The following is a 21,923-nucleotide window of genomic DNA, read 5'->3' as shown; positions in this document are numbered from 1 at the left end:
ACTACGTGAGCAGATTTCAGAAGTGTGCTTTGGAATAAACAAAAATGTAAAAGTTGCAGCATGTATAGAAAAGTTGCACGTGCGCAAGTACGTGCAACTTTTTTACGCAAAAAAAGCTTGATAAACCTCCTTCTTAAAGGAGAACTCCGGAATAGGAAAATTATCGTCCATACTGCCGGCAGTAAAAAACAATAAACAGGTACATACCTTCCTTCGCTCCCCTAGTGCCTCCGGTAACTGGCTCCGGCATCCACCGCAATCTTTTTCCTGGTTGCCAGTGATCGGCGAGTCATACTGCACTCAGCCAATCACCGGCCACAGCGAAGTCCCGACTCAGCCGCAATCAAGTCCCGACTCGGCCGGCAATAGGCTGAGCGGCAGTGTGAGAATGCTTCAAGATACACAATTCTTCACTACACCAGCACCTGCTGCCAGGGCCGAAAACGTCACACTGCCACTTCGCTGTGGCCGGTGATTGGCTGAGTGCAGTATGACTCGCCGACCACCGGCAACCAGGAAGAGGATCGCGGCGGAAGCCGGAGCCGGTTACCGGAGGAGCGAAGGAAGGTATGTACCGGTTTATTTTTTTACTGCCGACAGTATGGACGATAATTTTCCTATTCCGGAGTTCTCCTTTAAACTTTACATTTATCTTTACACCAGAGGTTTGCGTGTTGGGTTTGATTAATGATGCTCGTAAGATTGTGGCAATGTCCTGGAAGGATAGTGTTGTCCACTCTATCTTGAGATGGATTAACCTGAATAAATATGTCCCACTTCTATCAGACACTCAAAGTCAAAAATGTCTCAAGATATTTGACAAAATCTGTGTGTCATGGCTTGTCTAGGATTGCACAGTTGGCTATACTCGTTAGGCAGACTTGATGGAGGTACCTATTGGAGGGAATGGAGGGGGTACAGGATGGACAGATGTGCTTGTGGGTGGTGTTGTGTGTGTGTGTGTGTGTATGTGTTTTCCTGTAGTGGGCCTTTTTGTTGGTTAGGGATTGAAGTGCATAGTCTTCCTGTTCTACTGTACTAGCCATGTTATATGTTTGCTGAACAATTCATACTAGTTGAACCTACCAATAAGGTTTTTTTTTTTTTTCCTTAACCTGTTCAGGACGCCGGGCTTATGCATCCGCCCTGCATCCCGAGTCCTTAAGGACGTGGGGCGTATGCATACGCCCGTGGGAATTCCGGTCCCCACCGCTAGTCGGTTGGGGACCGGACCGGAATGCCTGCTGAAATCATTCAGCAGGCATCCCGGCACATCACCCAGGGGGGTCCTGAGACCCCCCCCCCTGACAGCTCCGATCATCGCTATTTTCCGGGTGATTGGGTCACCAGAGATGATGGGTCAGCCCAGAATAGCAGAAGATCGCATGTCTGAATTGACATGCGATCTTCTGCTATTCTGGGCTGACCCATCATCCCTGGTGACCTAATCACCCGGAAAATAGCGATGATCGGAGCTGTCAGGGACAACTCCGATCATCCTGAGGGCTAGGAGTGAGGTCGCAGTGCTGCGATCTCCTCCTATCCCCTGCCATTGGTCAGAACTGATTCTGACCAATGGCAGAGCAGGACAGTGGGTTGCCATGGCAACCCCCGTTCTGCCCACCCCTGGATGTCGAGGGGAACATGGACAGAAGATGGAGGCCGGTACTTGAAGGAGAACATGCCTGGGGACCCCCCGATCTTCGCTGGAGACTGCTGGATCCTGGCTCAGGTAGGGAAACTACGGTGGGTGGGTGGGTGAAGGGAAAGTAAAGTGATCTTTACTGTGGCAACCACTAGGAATGCCAAATTGCAACTCCCAGCATGCCCAGACAGCCAAAGGCTGTCTGGGCATGCTGGGAGTTGTAGTTTTGCAACATCTTGAGGGTCACAGTTTGGAGACCACTGTTACAGTGGTGCCCAAACGGTAGCCCTCCAGATGTTGCCAAACTACAACTCTCAGCATGCCTGGACTGCCCAGGCATGCTGGGAGTTGTAGTTCTGTAACATCTGTCCCTTCAGATTGAGCAATTTTCATGAAATTTTTGAAATTTGCTGCTTTACTTTGAAGCCCTCTAATTTTTTCAAAAACCAAAAATATGTCCATTTTATGATGCCAACATAAAGTGGACATATTGTATTTCTTAATAAAAAAAAATGTATTGGGAATATCCATTTTCCTTACAAGTAGAGAGCTTCAAAGTTAGAAAAATGCAACATTTTTGAAATTGTGGGATTTTTCACCAAAAAAGGATGCACGTAACGCTGAAAATTTACCACCAAAGTAAAGTAGAATATGTCCCAAAAAAACAACCTCAGAATCAGAATATTCGGTAAAAGCGTTTCCGCGTTATTAATTCGTAAAGCGACAGTGGTCAGAATTGCGAATAAGGACTCCGTCCTTAAGGTGAAAAAGGGCTGCGTCCTTAAGGGGTTAAAGACACTGCTTGTTTGGGCCTTGAGAACCGAGGCAATTTTCTTGTTTTTGTTTGTGCATTTTTGTTTTTCCTCCTCCCCTATTAACACCTTTAGGATGCAGGGAACAAATGTACGCCCTGCGCTAGCCGATCAGGGTGAGGCATGGAATTAAAGGATGTCTCATGCTCAAAAACATATCCAAAGGATAGGGGATAAGTTTTAGATCGCAGGGGGTCCGAGCGCTGGGGCCCCCTGCGACCTCCTGTTTGGAGCCCCCTGCGCTAGCACAGGAGAGCGTCACGACCCCTGTCCGAAGAGGAGGCAGCCACGCTCCCTCCATATAGTTCCATGGGAGAGCCGTTCAGAGGGGGCAAGGCGGCCTCTGCTTTGGATGTGGGTTGTGACGTGCTCCTTTGCTAGCGTACGGGGTCACTAAACTGGAGATCGGATAGGGGATACGTTTTTGAGCATGAGACTTGTCCTTTGACTCATTAGACGCCACGATTAAAATGTAATAAAAAAAAAATAATCTCGGCTGCTCGTCTGTGCTGATCAGGACACCCACAGTGAACTCGCAAGATTAGGATCAGCTGAGAGGACAGCCCTTACCTGCCTCCTCATTGTCCGATTGGTGCTCCAATGTTCTAGGAAGCCATGGCAGACTAGAACAATGTTACACCAACAATACTGGTCAATGCTGTGCTATGGCATAGCATTGAACATTGTTTGCAATCTGAAGATGGGGACTAAAAAATCTAATTTTTTTTAAATTATATAAAACGATAATAAACAAAATTGTGGTATCACCGCATGTGTAAATGTCCGAACTATTAAAGTGTAACATTAATTAAACAAGACAGTCAATGGCATATATGTGTAAAAAAATAAAAAATAAATAAAAACTCCATCATTGCAAATTTATGATCACTTTGTACCATAAAAAAAAAAATAGAAGTATAAGGATGAAAACAGAAAATGGTATAGATAAAAACTACAGATCATGTTGCAAAAAACAATTAGCCCCCCCATACTTCCCCGTGTATTGAAAAATAAAGTTATAGGAGTCAGAAGGGGACAATTTTAAAACATACTTATTTTACATACAAAAACTTTTTTTAAATACTAAAATAAAACCTAAATAAATTGGGTATCATTGTAATCATATGAACAGAATAAAAGATAATGTCCAATATACAGCAACCAGAGAAAAGCACAGAAGCAAAAAAGATAGTGACAAATATCGGCACCGGCAACAAATCCTTATGTATCCAAGTGGACGGTTAGGAGGTCAATGACCCAGCATGTGTATCTTAATGGTGCATCATGTATACAGGTAATGAAGCAACAAGAAAAAACGGAGCACTCACACTGCTGATGGTGGTGGTCTTCAAACTGTATTCACAGAGGGCTCGGCATTTGGACCCTCTGCAGGAAGGCTTGCTGGAATAGGGGGGAAGCTAGGACGGTGGCCACGGTCCCTTATCGTGCCAAAGGGCGCTTCGTCCGCCCTTTGGCGCGATACGGTACTGTGGCCGCTGTCCGAGCTTCCCCCCTATTCCATCAAGCCTTCCTGCAGAGGGTCCTCATCAGGCTGGACGAAGCTCCCTTTGGCGCGATACGGGACTGTGGCCGCCGTTCGAGCTTCCCCCCTATTCCAGAAAGCCTTCCTGCAGAGGGTCCTCATGCCGAGCCCTCCGTGAATACAGTTTGAAGACCACCACCATCAGCAGTGTGAGTGCTCCATTTTTCCTTTTTTCTTGTTGCTTCAGAATAAAAGATAATGCTTCATTTTTACCAAAATACACTGCATTGAAATCGAAGCCCCCAAAAGTTGCAAAATGGTGTTTTGCTTTTAATTTCATCCCACAAATAATTTATTTTGGTTTTGACAGATTTTGTGGCAAAATGATTGACGTCATTACAATGTACAATTGAAGGCACAAAAAACAAGCCCTTATATGGGTCTGTAGGTAGAAAATTGTTAGAAGGTGAGGAGGAAAAAACTAAATTGCGAAACGCCCCAAGCTCACAAAGCAGGCCGATTGACAAGCCAGGAGCCTGCACAGAGCCCTGTTTGTTCACCCACTCTTCCTGTATTTAGTTTCTAAGCACAGGCAATAGCTGTAGGGACAAGGCAGAATTTTTTTCTCCCAACAAATATGCAAATTTTGTAAACCATTGTATATTACAAATATACATATAATGTTCATATAATGTTCAATCTACATTGTATAAAAAGTTTTTGCAAACGACAGGTAAACTTTAAAATTGCCCTATTAGTGACTACTATAACTTTAAAAAAATTTTTTGTATGAGGGTGTATTAGAGAACATTTTTGTTGTGCCATGATCTGTAGCTTTTTTGATGGGACTTTATGATCGCTTTTAATGACATATGACGTGACCAAAAATCTACAATTCTAGACTTTGGTCTGCACAAAGCCACACTTTTATTTAACCCCTTAAGGACTAAGCCCATTTTGGCCTTAAGGACTCAGACAATAAAATTTTCACGTTTTCATTTTTTCCTCCTCGCCTTCTAAAAATCATAACTCTTTTATATTTTCATCCACAGACTAGTATGTGGGCTTGTTTTTTGCGTGACCAGTTGTCCTTTGTAATTACATCACTCATTGTCACGATTCGGCTCACAGGTTGTGGATCCACTGTGTCAGCGAGGGATTGGCGTGGACCGTGCTGGTGGACCGGTTCTAAGAGGCTACTGGTGTTCACCAGAGCCCGCCGCAAAGCGGGATGGTCTTGCTGCGGCAGTAGCAACCAGGTCGTATCCACTAGCAACGGCTCAACCTCGCTGACTGCTGAGAAGGCGTCGGACAGAAGGACTAGGCAGAGGCAAGGTCAGACGTAGCAGAAGGTCGGGGCAGGCGGCAAGGTTCGTAGTCAAGATGGATAGCAGGAGTTCAGGTAACACAGGCTTGGACAACACTAAACGCTTTCACTGGCACAAGGCAACAAGATCCGGCAAGGGAGTGCAGGGGCAGTGAGCAGATATAGCCAGGGAGCAGGTGGAAGCCAATTAAGCTAATGGGGCCAGGCACCAATCATTGGTGCACTGGCCCTTTAAGTCTCAGAGAGCTGGCGCGCGCGTGCCCTAGAGAGCGGAGCCGCGCGCGCCAGCACATGACAGCAGGGGACCGGGACGGGTAAGTGACTTGGGATGCGATTCGCGAGCGGGCGCGTCCCGCTGTGCGAATCGCATCCCCGACGGCCATGTCAGTGCAGCGCTCCCGGTCAGCGGGACTGACCGGGGCGCTGCAGGGAGAGAGACGCCGTGAGCGCTCCGGGGAGGAGCAGGGACCCGGAGCGCTCGGCGTAACACTCATTATATCATAAAATGTATGGCGCAACCAAAAAACACTTTTTGTGGGGAAATTAAAACGAAAAACGCAATTTTGCTAATTTTGGAAGATTTTGTTTTCACGCCGTACAATTTATGGTAAAAATGACGTGTGTTCTTTATTCTGAGGGTCAATACGATTAAAATGATACCCATTATTACGTACTTTTATATTATTGTTGCGCTTAAAAAAAATCACAAACTTTTTAACCAAATTAGTACGTTTATAATCCCTTTATTTTGATGACCTCTAACTTTTTTATTTTTCCGTATAAGCGGCGGTATGGGGGCAAATTTTTTGCGCCATGATCTGTACTTTTTTTTTATACCACATTTGCATATAAAAAACATTTAATAAATTTTTTATAATTTTTTTTAATAAAATGTATTAAAGTAGGAATTTTGGACTTTTTTTTTCGTTCACGCCGTTCACCGTATGGGATCATTAATATTTTATTTTAATAGTTCGGACATTTACGCATGCGGCGATACCAAATATGTCTCTAAAAAATATTTTTTACGCTTTTTGGGGGTAAAATAGGAAAAACGGACGTTTTACTTTTTTTATTGGGGGAGGGGATTTTTCACTTTTTTTTTTACTTTTACTTTTACATTTTTTTACATTTTTTTTTTACACTTGAATAGTCCCCATAGTGGACTATTCATAGCAATACCATGATTGCTAATACTGATCTGTTCTATGTATAGGACATAGAACAGATCAGTGTTTTCGGTGATCTTCTGCTCTGGTCTGCTCGATCACAGACCAGAGCAGGAGACGCCGGGAGCCGGACGGAGGAAAGAGAGGGGACCTCCGTGCGGCGTTATGAATGATCGGATCCCCGCAGCAGCGCTGCGGGCGATCCGATCATTCAAATCGTGCACTGCTGCAGATGCCGGGATCTGTATTGATCCCGGCACCTGAGGGGTTAATGGCGGACGCCCGCGAGATCGCGGGCGTCGGCCATTGCCGGCGGGTCCCTGGCTGCGATCAGCAGCCGGGATCAGCCGCGCATGACACGGGCATCGCTCCGATGCCCACGGTTATGCACAGGACGTAAATGTACGTCCTGGTGCGTTAAGTACCACCTCACCAGGACGTACATTTACGTCCTGCGTCATTAAGGGGTTAATGAGAAATGGGGAGGTACTCCATTTTTTATTAACCCCTTAAGGACCCCGCCATTTTTTGCACATCTGACCACTGTCACTTTAAGCATTAATAACTCTGGGATGCTTTTACTTTTCATTCTGATTCCGAGATTGTTTTTTCGTGATATATTCCACTTTATGTTAGTGGCAAATTTTTGTCGATACTTGCATAATTTCTTTCAAATTCCAAAATTTGATGAAAAAATTTAAACTTTTGCATTTTTCTAACTTTGAAACTCTCTGCTTGTAAGGAAAACAGACATTCAAAATAAATTATATATTGATTCACATATACAATATGTCTACTTCATATTTTCATCATAAAGTTGACATGTTTTTACTTTTGGAATACCTCAGAGGGCTTCAAAGTTCAGCAGCAATTTTCCAATTTTTCACAAAATTTTCAAAATCTGAATTTTTCAGGGACCTGTTCAGTTTTGAAGTGGATTTGAAGGGCCTTCGTATTAGAAATACCCCACAAATGACCCCATTATAAAAACTGCACCCCCTCAAAGTATCCAAAATGACATTCAGTAAGTGTGTTAACCCTTTAGGTGTTTCACAGGAATAGCAGCAAAGTGGAGAAATTCACTTCATTTTTTACACTCGCATGTTCTTGTAGACCTAGTTTTTGAATTTTTACAAGGGGTAATAGAAGAAAAAGCCACCAAAATTTGTAACCCAATTTCTCTCGAGTAAGGAAATACCTCATATGTGTATGTCAAGTGTTCGGCGGGCGTAGTAGAGGGCTCAGAAGGGAAGGAGCAACAATGGGATTTTGGAGAGTGAATTTAGCTGAAATAGTTTTTAGGGGGCATGTCACATTTAGGAAGCCCCTATGGTACCAGAACAGCAGAAACCCCCCACATGGCATACAATTTTGGAAACTACACCCCTCAAGGCACATAACAAGGGGTCCAGTGAGGTTTAACACTCCACAGGGGTTTGACGACTTTTTGTTAAAGTCGGATGAGTAAATGAAAAAAAAAAAATTTCACTTAAGTGCAGTTTTTTTTCCCCAAATTTACAATTTTTACAAAGGGTGATGGGAGAAAATGCCCCCCAAAATTTGTAACCCCATCTCTTGCGAGTATGGAAATACCCCATGTGAGGACTTAAAATGCTCTGTGGGCGAACTACAATGCTCAGAAAGCAAATTTTGCTGAAATGGTTTTTGGGGGGCATGTCGCATTTAGGAAGCCCCTGTGGTGCCAGAACAGCAAAAAAATAAAAACACATGGCATACTATTTTGGAAACTACACCCCTTAAGGAACGTAACAAGGGGCACAGTGAGCCTTAACACCTCACAGGTGTTTGACGACTTTTCGTTAAATTTGGAAGTGTAAATGAAAAAAAAAAATTCTCACTAAAATGCAGTTTTTTCCCCAAATTTTAAATTTTTACAAGGGGTAATAGGAAAAAATTACCCCCAAAATTTGTAACCCCATTTCTTCTGAGTATGGAAATACAAGTGCTCTGCTGGCGCAGTACAATGCTCATAAGAGGAGGAGCGCCATTGAGCTTTTGGAAAGAGAATTTGTTTGGAATGGAAGTCAGGGGCCATGTGCGTTTACAAAGCCCCCCGTGGTGCCAGAACAGTGGACCCCCCCCACATGTGACCCCATTTTGGAAACTACACCCATCACAGAATTTTATATGGGGTGCAGTGAGTATTTACACCCCACTGGCATTTGACAGATCTTTGGAACAGTGGGCTGTGCAAATGAAAAATCTGTCAGACACCTGTGGGGTGTAAATGCTCACTGTAACCCTTATTACATTACGTGAGGGGTGTAGTTTCCAAAATGGGGTCACAAGGGGGATTTGTAAACACACATGGCATTATATTCCGGACAAATTTTCTCTTCAAAATCCCAATGGCGCTCCTTCTCTTCTGAGCAATGTAGTTCACCGCGGAGCACTTTACATCCACATATGGGGTACATTCTTACTCAGAAGAAATGGGGTTACAATTTTGGGGGGCTTTTTTCCTATTTTCCCTAGTGAAAATGAAAAATTTAGGGTAACACCAACATTTTAGTGAAAAAACAGTTTTCATTTTCCCATCCAATTTTAATGAAAATTCTTCAAACATCTGTGGGGTGTTAAGGCGCACTATGCCCCTTGTTACGTTCCGTGAGGGGTGTAGTTTCCAAAATGGGGTCACATTTGGGTATTTATTTTTTTGCGTTTATGTCAGAACAGCTGTAAAATCAGCCACCCCTGTACAAATCACCAATTTAGGCCTCAAATGTACATGGTGTGCTCTCGCTCCTGAGCCTTGTTGTGCATCCGCAGAGCATTTTACGCTCACATATGGGGTATTTCCGTACTCGGGAGAAATTGTGTTACAAATTTTGGGGGTCTTTTTTTCCTTTTACCGCTTGTGAAAATAAAAATATGGGGCAACACCAGCATGTTAGTGTAAAAAATTTATTTTTTTTACACTAACAGGCTGGTGTAGCCCCCAACTTTTCCTTTTCATAAGGGGTAAAAGGAGAAAAGGCCCCCCAAAATTTGTAGTGCAATTTCTCCAGAGTATGTAAAGACCCCATATGTGGCCCTAAACTGTTTCCTTGAAATACGACTACATTAGAGATTGCATAGGGGTGTACACTGGGAATCACTGGCGCAGAATACCCCTAACAGGGCGCCTCCAGCTGTTGCTAAACTCCCAGCGTGCCTGGACGGTCAGTGGCTGTCCGGAAATGCTGGAAGTTGTTGTTTTGCAACTGCTGGAGGCTCAGTTTTGGTAACACTGCCGTACAATACATTTTTCATGAGGGGGGTGCAAGGGGGTGTAAATGTAGTAATTTACCCTTTATAATGTGGTAGTGTAGTGTAGTGTTTTTAGGGTACATTCCCAGGCATGTACTGACAGACCGTGCATGCTGGGAGTTGTACTTTTGCAAAAGCTGGAGGCACACTGGTTGGAAAACCTTCAGTTAGGTTATGATACCTAACTCAGTATTTTCCAACCAGTGTGCCTCCAGCTGTTGCAAAACTTCAACTGCCAGCATGTACTGATTGCAGAAAGGCATGCTGAGAGATGTAGTTATGCAACAGCTGGAGGTATGCAACTACAACTCCCAGCATGCCGAGACAGCTGTTTGCTGTTTGGGCATGCAGGGATTTGCAATGTTGAAACATCTGGAGGGCTACAGTTTAGAGACCACTGCACAGTGAACCAGCTGTTGCAAAACTACAAATCCCAGCATGCCCACACAGCAAACAGCTGTCTGGGCATGCTGGGAGTTGTAGTTTTGCAATATCTAGAGGGCTACAGTTTAGAGACCACTGTATAGTGGTCTCAGACTGTAGCCCTCCAGAGGGTGCTGCATCGCCGTACTCTTCTTACGCCGATCGCCGCATGATGATGGGTAAGTGGACTTCGGCGACGGTCCCTGTCGGTTTCCCCGTTCTGCCCCACCTATTGTGGGTGGGCAGAACAGGGAAACCGAATGTTAAACCCCCACCCCGACCAATAGCAGGGATAGGAGGGGTGGTACCCCTGCCACCTCACTATCCCTTCAGGGGGATCGTGGGTGTCTTGGACAACCGCGATCCCCCTTATATTCCTGGTCACCATAGACCCATGGCAAATGGCTGGTGTGAATTCACCGGCGATCTCCGAAATGAGGGGGTCTGATGACCCCCCCCCCCCCCCCCCCCCGGGCATTTGCGCGGGGTTCCTGCTAAGATTTATCAGCAGTCACCCCGGTCCTCAGAAATTCCCACGGGCGTACAGGTACGCCCTGGGTCCTTAAGTACCATGGAGCGAAGGTGTACTTCCTGGGTTCCTATGTGGTTAAGGACCAAGCCCATTTTGGCCTTAAGGACCAGGTGAATTTTAGTTTTTTCACTTTCGTTTTTTCCTTCTCCCCTTTTAAAAATCATGATGGCTTTAATTTTGCACCTACAGACCCATATAAGGGCTTGTTTTTTTGCATCACCAATTGTACTTTGTAATTACATAAATCACTTCATAACAAGATCTATGGCAAAACAACTTGAAAAAAAAAATGAAATAAAAAAAACACACACACATGCGCCATTTCTTTTCTTTTGGGAGTTTCTGTTTCTACATAGTGCCAAAGATTCCGATCAGACGGCAGTCAGGGCCTTTATTGCTGAATGGGGTTTGAATTCTAGAGTTAAGGGTGTCATTATCACTTCACCAAGAACAAAATCCCCCCCGTAGCCTCCCATATACATAAGCCTACACCACGTTTATCTCAGGAAGGGTGGGGGTTGGATTTTATGTTAAAGAAAGGGAAAAAAAAACACATCTGCACACCCTGTGCAGAAGAGTGGTGAGGTTGCACATAACGACCAGATTTCTGCCATAATTTTAAAAAGTCTATCATAAGCAATATGATAGGTTGCTATGGGCAACTACTCCACTGTCCCCCTACACAGGGTTTGATAAATGTCTCCCAGTGAATTCACATAATTGGCTATAGACTTCAAGCTGGAGAAAAAAAAAATACTGTGAAAAAAAGCAATAGGTAGCTAAAGCGGTTTTATTTATGCTTACCTGTATTTCTTTGAGATCCTTGTCACAAAGGTTTTGTAAAGGATCAAGAAAATTTTGTTTCACATCTATGTCCAGAGAATCCTTCACTTCTGCAAGTCTTTTCATGGACTCTCCAGCATCCAACATCGCACTACCTATTTATGAAAAAATAAAGGAAATATAAACTGGGATTAGGTGGAATTTGTAGCTTGCATACCAATGTCGCTTGCATAAAAACGTTGCAGATTGGGTGCATCTTGCAAAAAAAAAACCTGACATAAGAGTGTAGACCTGGGCCAATGAGCGGAGACAAAACCGGTTAGTTCGATCATCAATTGTGACAGATTTGTCAAGTACTACAGAAGGGTCTAGTTCAGACCAACAATTAGATTCTCCAGATCATGACAACAACCAAAACCAAATTTTTTGTCCAAAGGAAAAACGATGAATGAACCAATAGAAGATACGTCAGATACTACACAGACAAAGAAAAGAAAAAAGGCCCAAAGAAAGTAAAAAAAAAACGAAAAAAAAATTATAATAATGTTGTGGTAAAATCAGATCTTACATCTTACATCTGACAAACTCTCAATCTTACATAAAGGACTTGGTAATGTACCACTGAACCAAATTTGATCATAAAATAGATTTTTTTTTCAAATTTAGTCGTAACATAAGAATGAAAAATTTTTGTATGATATTAATAGGACACAACAAAAATCATTAATAAACGAAAAGCTTCTGCATTCAATCCAGAAATACACAACGCGACTTTAGATACTTTTATTTAAGTTTTTATGAATGAAATTGTATCGAAATGGACTTTTGCACCATTTATTACATCTAATATTACTACAGATGAAAGAAAGGCTCTTACAGAGTTGAGCAGAGTTGCTCCCGTCCCTTGTCATGAAGAGAGATGACAAGAGAGAGGTCAATGTTGTTATGAATTGATCAGATTATTTAAAAGAAGATGAACGTCAACTAGCTGATACAAATGTTTGTTGTTAAAAGAAGAATCCTACTTCCGAGTAAAAATGAACAGTTGATGATTACATATTACAACATGGCATTATTTCTCGTAAAGTTGCAAAGAGTGTTATAGTTAAAGGGGTTATCCACCATAAGGTGATTTTAGTACGTACCTGCCAGACAATAATGGACATTCTTAGGAAGGATCTGTGCTTGTCTTGGGGATAAATGGCAATGTTGTGAGTCCACCATAAAATTGTGGCTTGCTTTTTGTGAACTGGTATTTCCTGTTTGAGTTTTTCTTTTTTGCCTACAAATCCCATAATTCCATTTTCCTCCCTCCCACACATCAGTCACCCCACCCATTGAAACATAAATGAGCTACATCCATTCAAAAGACCTGTGGTTTTCAATCAGGGTGCCTACAGCTGTTGCATAAGTTGCAGATTGATCTCTCTCCCACCAAGCGATCACTCCACCCATTGAAGCAGACAGGCTCCCTGTCATCAGCTGACTAATGAGTCATGTCTTGGCCCCATTGCAACCTGGGAAAAATCTGAGACAACAGTCATTTTGTATGCAAAAATTATTTTAGATTTGAACAACATTATTACCGTATTTACAGACCTATGGTGTTTCCATGTGGTCCTCCGTCACCCCTAGCATAGCTAACACCCTTAGGGCATGGTTTGAGGACCAATATCTGTACATATAATCGCATTGTCCATGTGGATGTTACATGGACAATGGGGGAGATCAAAACCAGTCCAGAGGAAACGTTGCCCATAGCAACCAATCAGATTGTTTCTTTCATTTTTAACAAGGCCTCTGAAAACTGAAAGAAGCGATTGATTAGTTGCTATGGGCAACTTTTCCTCTGGACAGGTTTTGATAAATCTCCCCCATTGTGTTTACGATATGGAAAAAAGCTTCTTAAATTTGTTGACTGGTTTGAATGAAAAACATGAAACTTAAATTTCGTCTTAATTATGATTTTAAAAAAACTTAAGAAATAAAAATCACTGAAGATGTAGAAAAAAAAAAAAAGAATACTACTGGTGTTGTCACTACCTTATTCTCTAAACCCACTAATGTTAGACAAGAAAAGTTATCGTGCACCTTCTACATTTAAAGGGGCATTCCGGCTTTATACATCTTATCCCCTACCCAAAGGATAGGGGATAAGATGTATGATCGCAAGGGTCACGCCGTTGGGACTCTCGCAATCTCAGTGCAGCCCCCGGCATTCTGTACCGAGCGCTACCACAGAGACGTGACGTCACGGCCACACCCCCATCGTGACATGCCCATTCAGGTCTATGGGATCATGTCTTTAATGGAGGGGGTGATGTAACATCTCGGAAGCAGTGCCCAGCACAGAATGCCGAGGGCTGCTCCAAAATTGTGGGGGTCCCAGCGGCGGGAACCCTGCGATCATACATCTTATCCCCTGTCCTTTCGATAGGGGATAAGATGTATAAAGCTGGAAAACCCCTTGAAAGGACTTCCTACTAATCAATTTATCCGGGATAGACGGATAGCAAGTACACAAGAAGAGTATCAAAACAATTTCTGAAAAATTATCCCCAAAAATTATTGAAAAAGGCTATAGTTGAAAGTTTTTTTTCTCTCTTCTCTCTGAGTAATTATGCCAGTTAAAAACATTGTGTGGAATATCAGGGGACTGGCTGACAAATTGAAAAGACAGGCTGTTTTTGATAGGATACAGAGATATTTGCCTGCAGTGGTTTGTTTGATTTAAACCCATCTTACACTTGATACTGCCAACAGAATTTATAAACAATGGGCAAGTATAATCCTCCATACATACACTCAGGTCAATAAATATTGGGACATCGACACAATTCTAACATTTTTGGCTCAATACACCACCACAATGGATCTGAAATGAAACAAACAAGATGTGCTTTAACTGCAGACTGTCAGCTTTAATTGGAATGTATTTACTTCCAAATCAGGTGATTAGTGTAGGAATTACAACAGTTTGCATGTGTGCCTCCCACTTGTTAAGGGACGTAAAGTAATGGGAAAGAATAATAATCATAAATCAAACTTTCACTTTTTAATACTTAGCTAGAAACCTTTGCAGTTAACTACAGCCTGAAGTCTGGAACGCATAGACAGACATCACCAGACGCTGGGTTTCATACCTGGTAATGCTCTGCCAGGCCTCTATTGCAACTGTCTTCAGATCCTGCTTGTTCTTGGGGCATTTTCCCTTCAGGTTTTTCTTCAGTGAAATGCAGTCTCAATCAGATTCAGGTCAGGTGATTGACTTGGCCTATGCATAACATTCCACTTCTTTTCCTTAAAGAAAAACTGTCACTTGTTTTCTCCAGCACTATCCACAGGTACTGGTTGAGATGCTGATTAAAACGAGCCCTGCCTTGGTCGGATCTGTGCCACCGTTCACCCGCAATTGTAGTTTTATTATCTGGTGAAATCTTCCTGTAACTGGCACGGGCGCGGCTTCGGCGCTTAACTGGCACTGACGTCAGCGCCGCTTATGAATATTCATCCCCCCTCCCTTCAGTTAGGAGTGGCAAAGAGAGGGAGAACTGGAGGGAGGGGGGATCAATATTGATAGGCGGTGCTGATGTCAGTGCCAGTTAAGCGCCGAAGCCCCGCCCGTGCCTGTTACAGGAAGATTTCACCAGATAATAAAACTACAATTGTGGGAGAATAGCGGCGCAGATCCGGACAAGGTAGAGCTTGTTTTAATCAGCGTCTCCCACACTAGTACCTGTGGATAGTGCGGGAGAAAACAAGTGACCGTTTTCCTTTAAACTCGTTGGTTGCTTTTGCAGTATGCTTTGGTCATTGTCCATCTGCACTGTGAAGCGCCGTCCAATGAGTTCTGAAGCATTTTGCTGAATATGAGCAGATAATATTGCCTGAAACACTTCAGAATTCATCCTGCTGCTTTTGTCAGCAGTCACATCAATAAATACAAGAGAACCAATTCCATTGGCAGCCATACATGACCACGCCATGACACTACCACCACCATGCTTCACTGATGAGGTGGTATGCTTAGTATCATGAGCAGTTCCTTTCCTTCTCCATACTCTTCTCTTCCCATCACTCTGATAAAAGTCTTCTATCTGTCCATAGGATATTGTTCCAGAACTGTAGCTTAGGAGAAGGGGTGAAAAATACAGCGGGCACTCCCTGATGAGGTGTATCCGCTGGTGTGTACCCAGGTAATATACCAACCTTAAGAGTAGCTGCGCTGGAATGTGCCGTACTCGAGAGGGTGGAGATAGATGAGGTAGCTGGCTGCTGCACTCTTACCGGTATCGGGTCACCAAGGATGGTGCCCGATAGAAAGCAATGGAGGTAATATTAAAAAAAGAAAAAAACGGTTCGGCAAGGTGCTGCTCAGTACTCGGTCGGAAAAGACGCCTGACGAAAAAGCCGGAACAGCTTTGAAACGCGTTACGTGAATCCTTTGTGTGCAATAAATGTACCCATATATACTTCTTGTGGCAGCGCGATTCATCTCCCTTTCTTGGATCTCCTTTTATCTACATTTGCGCCTGGACGCTGGGAGCCGCAGCAGCCACGATTACGGGATTCCTGATCAAGCGCATTGAGTGTTGTGCCTCTATTCGCACAACTCGAATTAGGTGAGTGCGTTTTGATTGGGCTCTTCACTATCTCATCCATCAGGTTCCATCCAGGGGCGCGCACCCTGTTCTCTTTTGTACGGTCGGAAAAGAAGGACTCGAGTAGCACAGGACAATAAAAACTTTATTGGTGTAGCAGGGACAACACGTTTCAGCATCCACTGATTCCTTCCTTAAGTCCCCTCACAGTTCTAAAAGGATACATATGAACACATATAGAAGGTGTACTTCTTCTGGAAGGATATAGGGGGAGTAATTTAATATATATAAAATGGGTATGAAATAAAAGTAATCACAGGGTAAGTTTAAAAGGAAACGGATCTGCTGCTGAAGTTGCAGGGTGCCGGGTAGGTGGTCGTGCATTCATGTCAACGATTACTTTAAAAAGGCCGTGGTGGCGCCGGAATCAATAGTGTGCTACGAAACTGATATATATATATATATATATATATACACACACACAAAGTATAATGGGTAGTGTGCTCAAGTAAAATGCAGTGTAGAGGAAGATAAAAATAGCGTGCATGAAATAGGGCAATGCATAAACATATACCCTGCCCCATTTGTGCAAAAAGTCAAACTAAATCACTTGCTGACACTGTGTGAAACTTTTGTAAAACTGCGTTTAATATTATGCTGTTTATATTAAACTTATGCAGTTTGTGCCATCCTTTAGATGTGCTGATTTACCCCAGTTGTAGTACTATGCGCTGTGGAGAGGACATAAAGGGGTTAAGTCTGCATCCCAGGGTACACCCGTACACCCATGTGCTGTTCCCATCGTTTTAAGCGCGCTCACAAGCTGAGCACGCTTCAAACCTGGTGGGTCCCAACTGCTATCAGCAGCCAGGACCCAGGGTTAATGACGGGCACAGTCGATCTGGCCAATGCCCGGCATAAACCCTTTAGATGCCGCAATCAAAGTTGATCGCTGTGTCTAAACCGAAAGTAAAAGTGTCCCGGCAGCTCAGCGGAGATGATCGGGACCATCACGGTGAAACCATGATGTCCCGATCAGCTGAGAGGACAGCGGGAGGGTGCTAACCTGCCTCCTCGCTGTCCAATTGGTGATCTGCTGCTTCAAGCCTGCATAGCAGGCTGGAGCAGCAGCGCACCAATAACACTGATCAATGATATGCCATGGCATAGCATTGATCAGTGTAAGAAGATTAATAAAGTGAGTTAGAGAGGCGCATGCGCGCGGCTCACTGAGGAAGTCGCATCTCATGTGAGCTACGTGCCGGCTGTGCACTTACCGCCATTTTCAGCGCCTTAACACGGCTCCCCAGCTACTCCAAGCTCACCGAGGATACCATGAGTGTCTCCCGATCCTCTAGGAGGAAACTCCAGAACCTTTCCCACGGCCTTTCTCAATCTATTCCTGACCTGTTCAGGACCGGGGCGAAATCCAAGATGGCCGCCGCGAGCTCCATTATGTCGGAGGAGAACTCTGAGGACGAAGCCCTGCCTCCACCAGATGACCTCACGCCGACAACTCTGTACCGCAATATACAGAAGATGTTTAAGGCCGAGCTTTCGCAGGCGGTAGCCACGTTCTCGTCACAGATCCAGGAGCGGACTCAGCGGGTGGCGGATAACGAGGCGAAAATAGATGAACTGGCGGATGCGGTGGATGTGGACCAGCGGGACTTGGACGAACAGGCAGATAAGATGGCGGCTCTGGAATACAAGCTGGAAGACCTGGAAAACAGGTCACGGAGAGCTAACTTGCGGCTGAGGGGACTGCCGGAGTCGGTTACGGACTTCGCTAAGGTACTTACCGATCTGTTTTCTGAGTTGGCGCCCCAGCTCGAACCTGAACTGCTGAGATTTGACAGGATCCATAGGGCTCTGGCTAGGCCCAAAAACGCTGAGCTACCAAGGGACATTGTCCTAAAATTGCATTATCCGGAGGTGCGGGATGTGCTGCTGCTTGCTGCCCGCGATTTGGCAGTTTTGCCGGGCCTGCCGCCCACTGCGAAGCTCTACTCCGATCTCGCTCCCTCCACACTTGCACGTCGCCGGGAGTTCAGACCCATAACTTTGGCGCTTATCCAGAGGAAGGTGAAATATAGGTGGGGGTTCCCTTTCTCCCTCTCCTTTCAACTAAATGGCCGTTCCTACCTGCTCCGCACTCTGAAAGAAGCGCTTGTGGCCCTGAAAGCCGAAAACATTCAGCCCGTGGATCTGCCGCCGTTCCCACAGAGGGTCCGCCGTCCCACTCGTACCTGGACTCCGGTGACCAGGCCTGCCAAGCCTAAGAAGCATACCTGACCTAGGAACATTTACCTGAGTGACCGGACTGCAATTGCTTACTCCGTGAGCCTCGTGGTCTGCTCCAACTGACGAGGTGCCATTCCTGTATGTTTCCTGTATTTTTTGCCTCACTGTCTGAACTATGCATCTGAACTTTTTTGCCTCGGATGGGACTTGGACCTATGCGCAGATGGCGGCGCATAGTCCGGAATAGTGTGACCTCACCACCCCTACAGGGGACTTGGAAGTGTGCTGGGTCCCGGACGGACCGGACCCGTGCTTCCCACTTGGACTTGTTTTATTGTTTGTCTGTTTGGTTTGTGTTTTGTTGTCTGTCTTTTTGTTGTTTCCAGGTCTTATTGGAGGGGTGCCTGTTTATATGGACATTTACTGACCGTGGTGGGTGAAGTTTTGCATTATTGTTCTGTTTATCTATGGGCTCCTGTCCTGACCTCCCCTTGCATGGTGCTGATTAGTCACAATGTGTAGGGTTATATCACATAATGTGAGGGGCTTTAATTCCCCCCACAAACGTAGTAAATCATTTAGAGACTATGCAAAGCTACGCCCTGATATTATATGCCTCCAAGAGTCTCACTCCTGCCTCCCACCCGAGGTTTTTTCATAGATCGTACAAACGTTACTTCCTGTCCACCTTCCCTTCTAAGAGTAGAGGTGTCATTACTTTTCTTAATGACGCACTGCCGTTCGATGTGAGTACTATAACCACTGATCCTGATAGCCGATATGTGATACTGCAAGGGACGTTGTATGATAAACAGTTATGTGTCGTTAACTCATATGCACCCACTGCTGACCCGATTTCTTTTTTTAGTACATTATGTTCGCTGCTCGGTTCCATGAGATACGATTGGCTGATTTGGGCAGGTGATTTTAACTTTGTGTACCACAGTGACTTGGATCGCTCTCATACCGCCCCGCTTCGTAGATCCGGGCTCCGGCAGCGACAGGTACAGGGGCTGTTTAGTGACACGCACATAGCAGATGTTTGGTGAGAACACAATGGGAGAGCGAGGGGCTATACCTATTACTCTCAATCCCAGCACACGTATACACGCATTGATTGGATATTAGCTAACACACCACTGCTACCCTCCCTGCTGTATGCGAGACATGTGCCCTGTGCCTGGTCGGACCATGATGTAGTGCTTGCAGTGTTCCACTTAGCTAAGCCTTCCACAGTCCCTTTCCGCTGGAGGCTAAATGAGTCCTTACTTACCATTCCCAGGGTGAGTGCACAGTTAGATACTGAGCTGTCTAATTACTTTCATGTTAACTCGGGGTCAACTGGTGGGCCGTATTGGCTGTGGCTGGCCCATAAGTCCTACAGGCGGGGTCGGATTATATCTATAGCCACGGGTCTTAAAAAAGACCGCTCAGCGACTAGGGTTGCTTTAGAAGCTAAATTGCTCCGCCTGACCTATGCTCATCAGCTGTCTCCCTCTATGTTTCTGTATGCTGAGATTAGGCACACTAGGGTGCAGCTGGATGCATTGCTCTCTGTTGAGGTGGACAAAGCTTATTATAGGTATGCAAATAAACCAGACCGCCTGTTGGCGTCAATGTTACGTAATACTACCTCATATAATAGAGTGCATGCGGTGCGACTTCGCCCTGGTGTGACTACCTCTAGCCCGGACTTGGTGTATTCTGCTTTCCATTCCTTTTACTCCTCTTTGTATTCTCCCCCACCTGATTCTTCGTCTTTCATAACAGTATTACGTCATCTATACTCTTCCCCCAGGGCTTTCCTCAAAATTCCGTCCACCACTCCTGCCCCCCTGGAAATACGGAGAGGCACCCGTCAAGGTTGCCCGTTGTCTCCTGCTTTGTTTGCCCTGGCCATGGAGCCACTGGCGGCCCATATAAGATCCAATGCCAATATTAGGGGCGTGGGGGTGGGGGACAAGGAATACAAATGCAATTTATTTGCAGATGATTTTTTACTTACCTTGACCGGTCCACTGGTGTCTCTTCCCAACTTGCACTCGGTTTTGGAAACTTTCTCCGTAGTATCTGGGCTAAAAGTAAATACAGCTAAATCGGAGGTGATGTTTTGTAATGTGTCAGATCGGGTTCGACAGTTAGTGTTACTTAATTTTGGGTACAGGGATTCCTCTAGGGGCCTTACTTACCTGGGAGTTCGGCTAACCGACTCACTCGCCACCTTATATCATGCCAACTATGCCCCTATGTATAAAACGCTGAAAGAGGATCTGTCGAAGTGGGACTACCCATATATATCATGGATGGGGAGAGTAACTGTAATTAGAATGGTGATATTACCACGTTTGTTATATTTGTTCAGAACGCTCCCTATACCGATTAGCAAGGGGGACCTAGATGCCTTTCAAAAGATAGTATTTCAGTATATCTGGTCTAATAAGAGACCTAGGATTAGGAGGGCGGTAATGCACTACAATAAGAGGCTAGGAGGAGCATCAGTTCCCAATCTCCTTAAATATTACAACGCAGCGCGCAGCGCTCAATTGGCCCAAATTAATATTAAGAGGGGCGCCCCGAGGTGGGTAGGTCTGGAGGAGGCGCTGGTTGCTCCACACTCTTTGTCTGTCTTGATGTGGTCCAATGCTCCAATAGCGTCCCGCCTGCCCTCCTCAGCACAAATTACGATGTATGCTTTGTCTCTCTGGCGTCAGGTCCGTTTTAAATATCTCCTGCAGTCTACTCCGTCTCCTTTGCTTCCATTTCTTTCTAACTCTTCCTTTCTTCCTGGCTGTACTCCCCTCTCCTTTCGGTGGTGGCATGGGAAGGGCTTATTCTGTATGCACCATTTCCTGAGGGGTCAATCATTGCATACTCTGGAATCTTTGCGCCAACACTACGAGTTACCCTTGTCAGAGTTTTTTAGGGCCCGCCAGATTCTCTCTTACTATAACTCTTGTATCCCACATCGCACACCCGTCACTGCTACTTCCTTTGAGAGACATATGTTGTACACTCCTGCTGCGACGGGTTTACTTTCCCTCCTGTATGCCCACCTTAATTCTCCCCCGGCAGAGTCGAAGTTGAAATTTATGTTGGATTGGGAGAGGGATACCAATATGTCTAACGATGTCACAGTGGAGAGAGTGCTGTACGGCTATAACTAGGGGCAGTTGGCAGGTATCCCTGATGGAGACATCGTTGAAAATACTTCACCGCACGTATAAAGTCCCTGCACTCCTACATGCCATCTTGGGGGGAGTATGTATGTTTTGTTTAAATGATGTCACTACTCACCTGAATGCCACGAGTCCTTTCATGTTCTCTGTATTTGATGCGGGTAATCCGCTCCGTGGATTTTATATTACTATCTGACTATGCAATCCTGGAATGTTTGTTTATTGTTGGATCTGCGGATCCTTTGTTCTTACCCATGTTTCTATACTGTGTTTGTAATACATGAATCTTCAATAAAGCTTCATCGTTTGATGGTTAATAAAGTGAGTTAACCCCTTCCAAATAAAAGTTTTAAATTTCCCCCCCCCCCTCCCCCTTTACCATAAAAAAAAAATAATCATATGTGGTACCGCCGTGTGTGTAAATGTCCAAGCTATTAAAATATAAGGGTAGTTTAACC

At 44.7% G+C, this 21,923-nt stretch overlaps 1 protein-coding gene across 3 annotated transcripts in view; it reads right to left on the bottom strand.

The window, feature by feature from the left end:
* The window catches only part of SH3GL1 (SH3 domain containing GRB2 like 1, endophilin A2), a 165,039-nt gene that overhangs the window by 43,107 nt on the left and 100,009 nt on the right, over window positions 1-21,923 (bottom strand). For all 3 annotated transcript variants that reach the window (XM_056571879.1, XM_056571871.1, XM_056571889.1), the window contains one exon: window positions 11,466-11,599. In XM_056571879.1, the coding sequence (XP_056427854.1) occupies window positions 11,466-11,599 (134 nt within the window). The remainder of the gene's footprint in view (window positions 1-11,465; window positions 11,600-21,923) is intronic.

The sequence above is a fragment of the Hyla sarda genome, chromosome 1 (genome assembly GCF_029499605.1).
Source record: "Hyla sarda isolate aHylSar1 chromosome 1, aHylSar1.hap1, whole genome shotgun sequence".
Classification (NCBI taxonomy): Eukaryota; Metazoa; Chordata; class Amphibia; order Anura; family Hylidae; genus Hyla; species Hyla sarda.
This window is presented reverse-complemented; position numbering and strand designations above follow the sequence as displayed.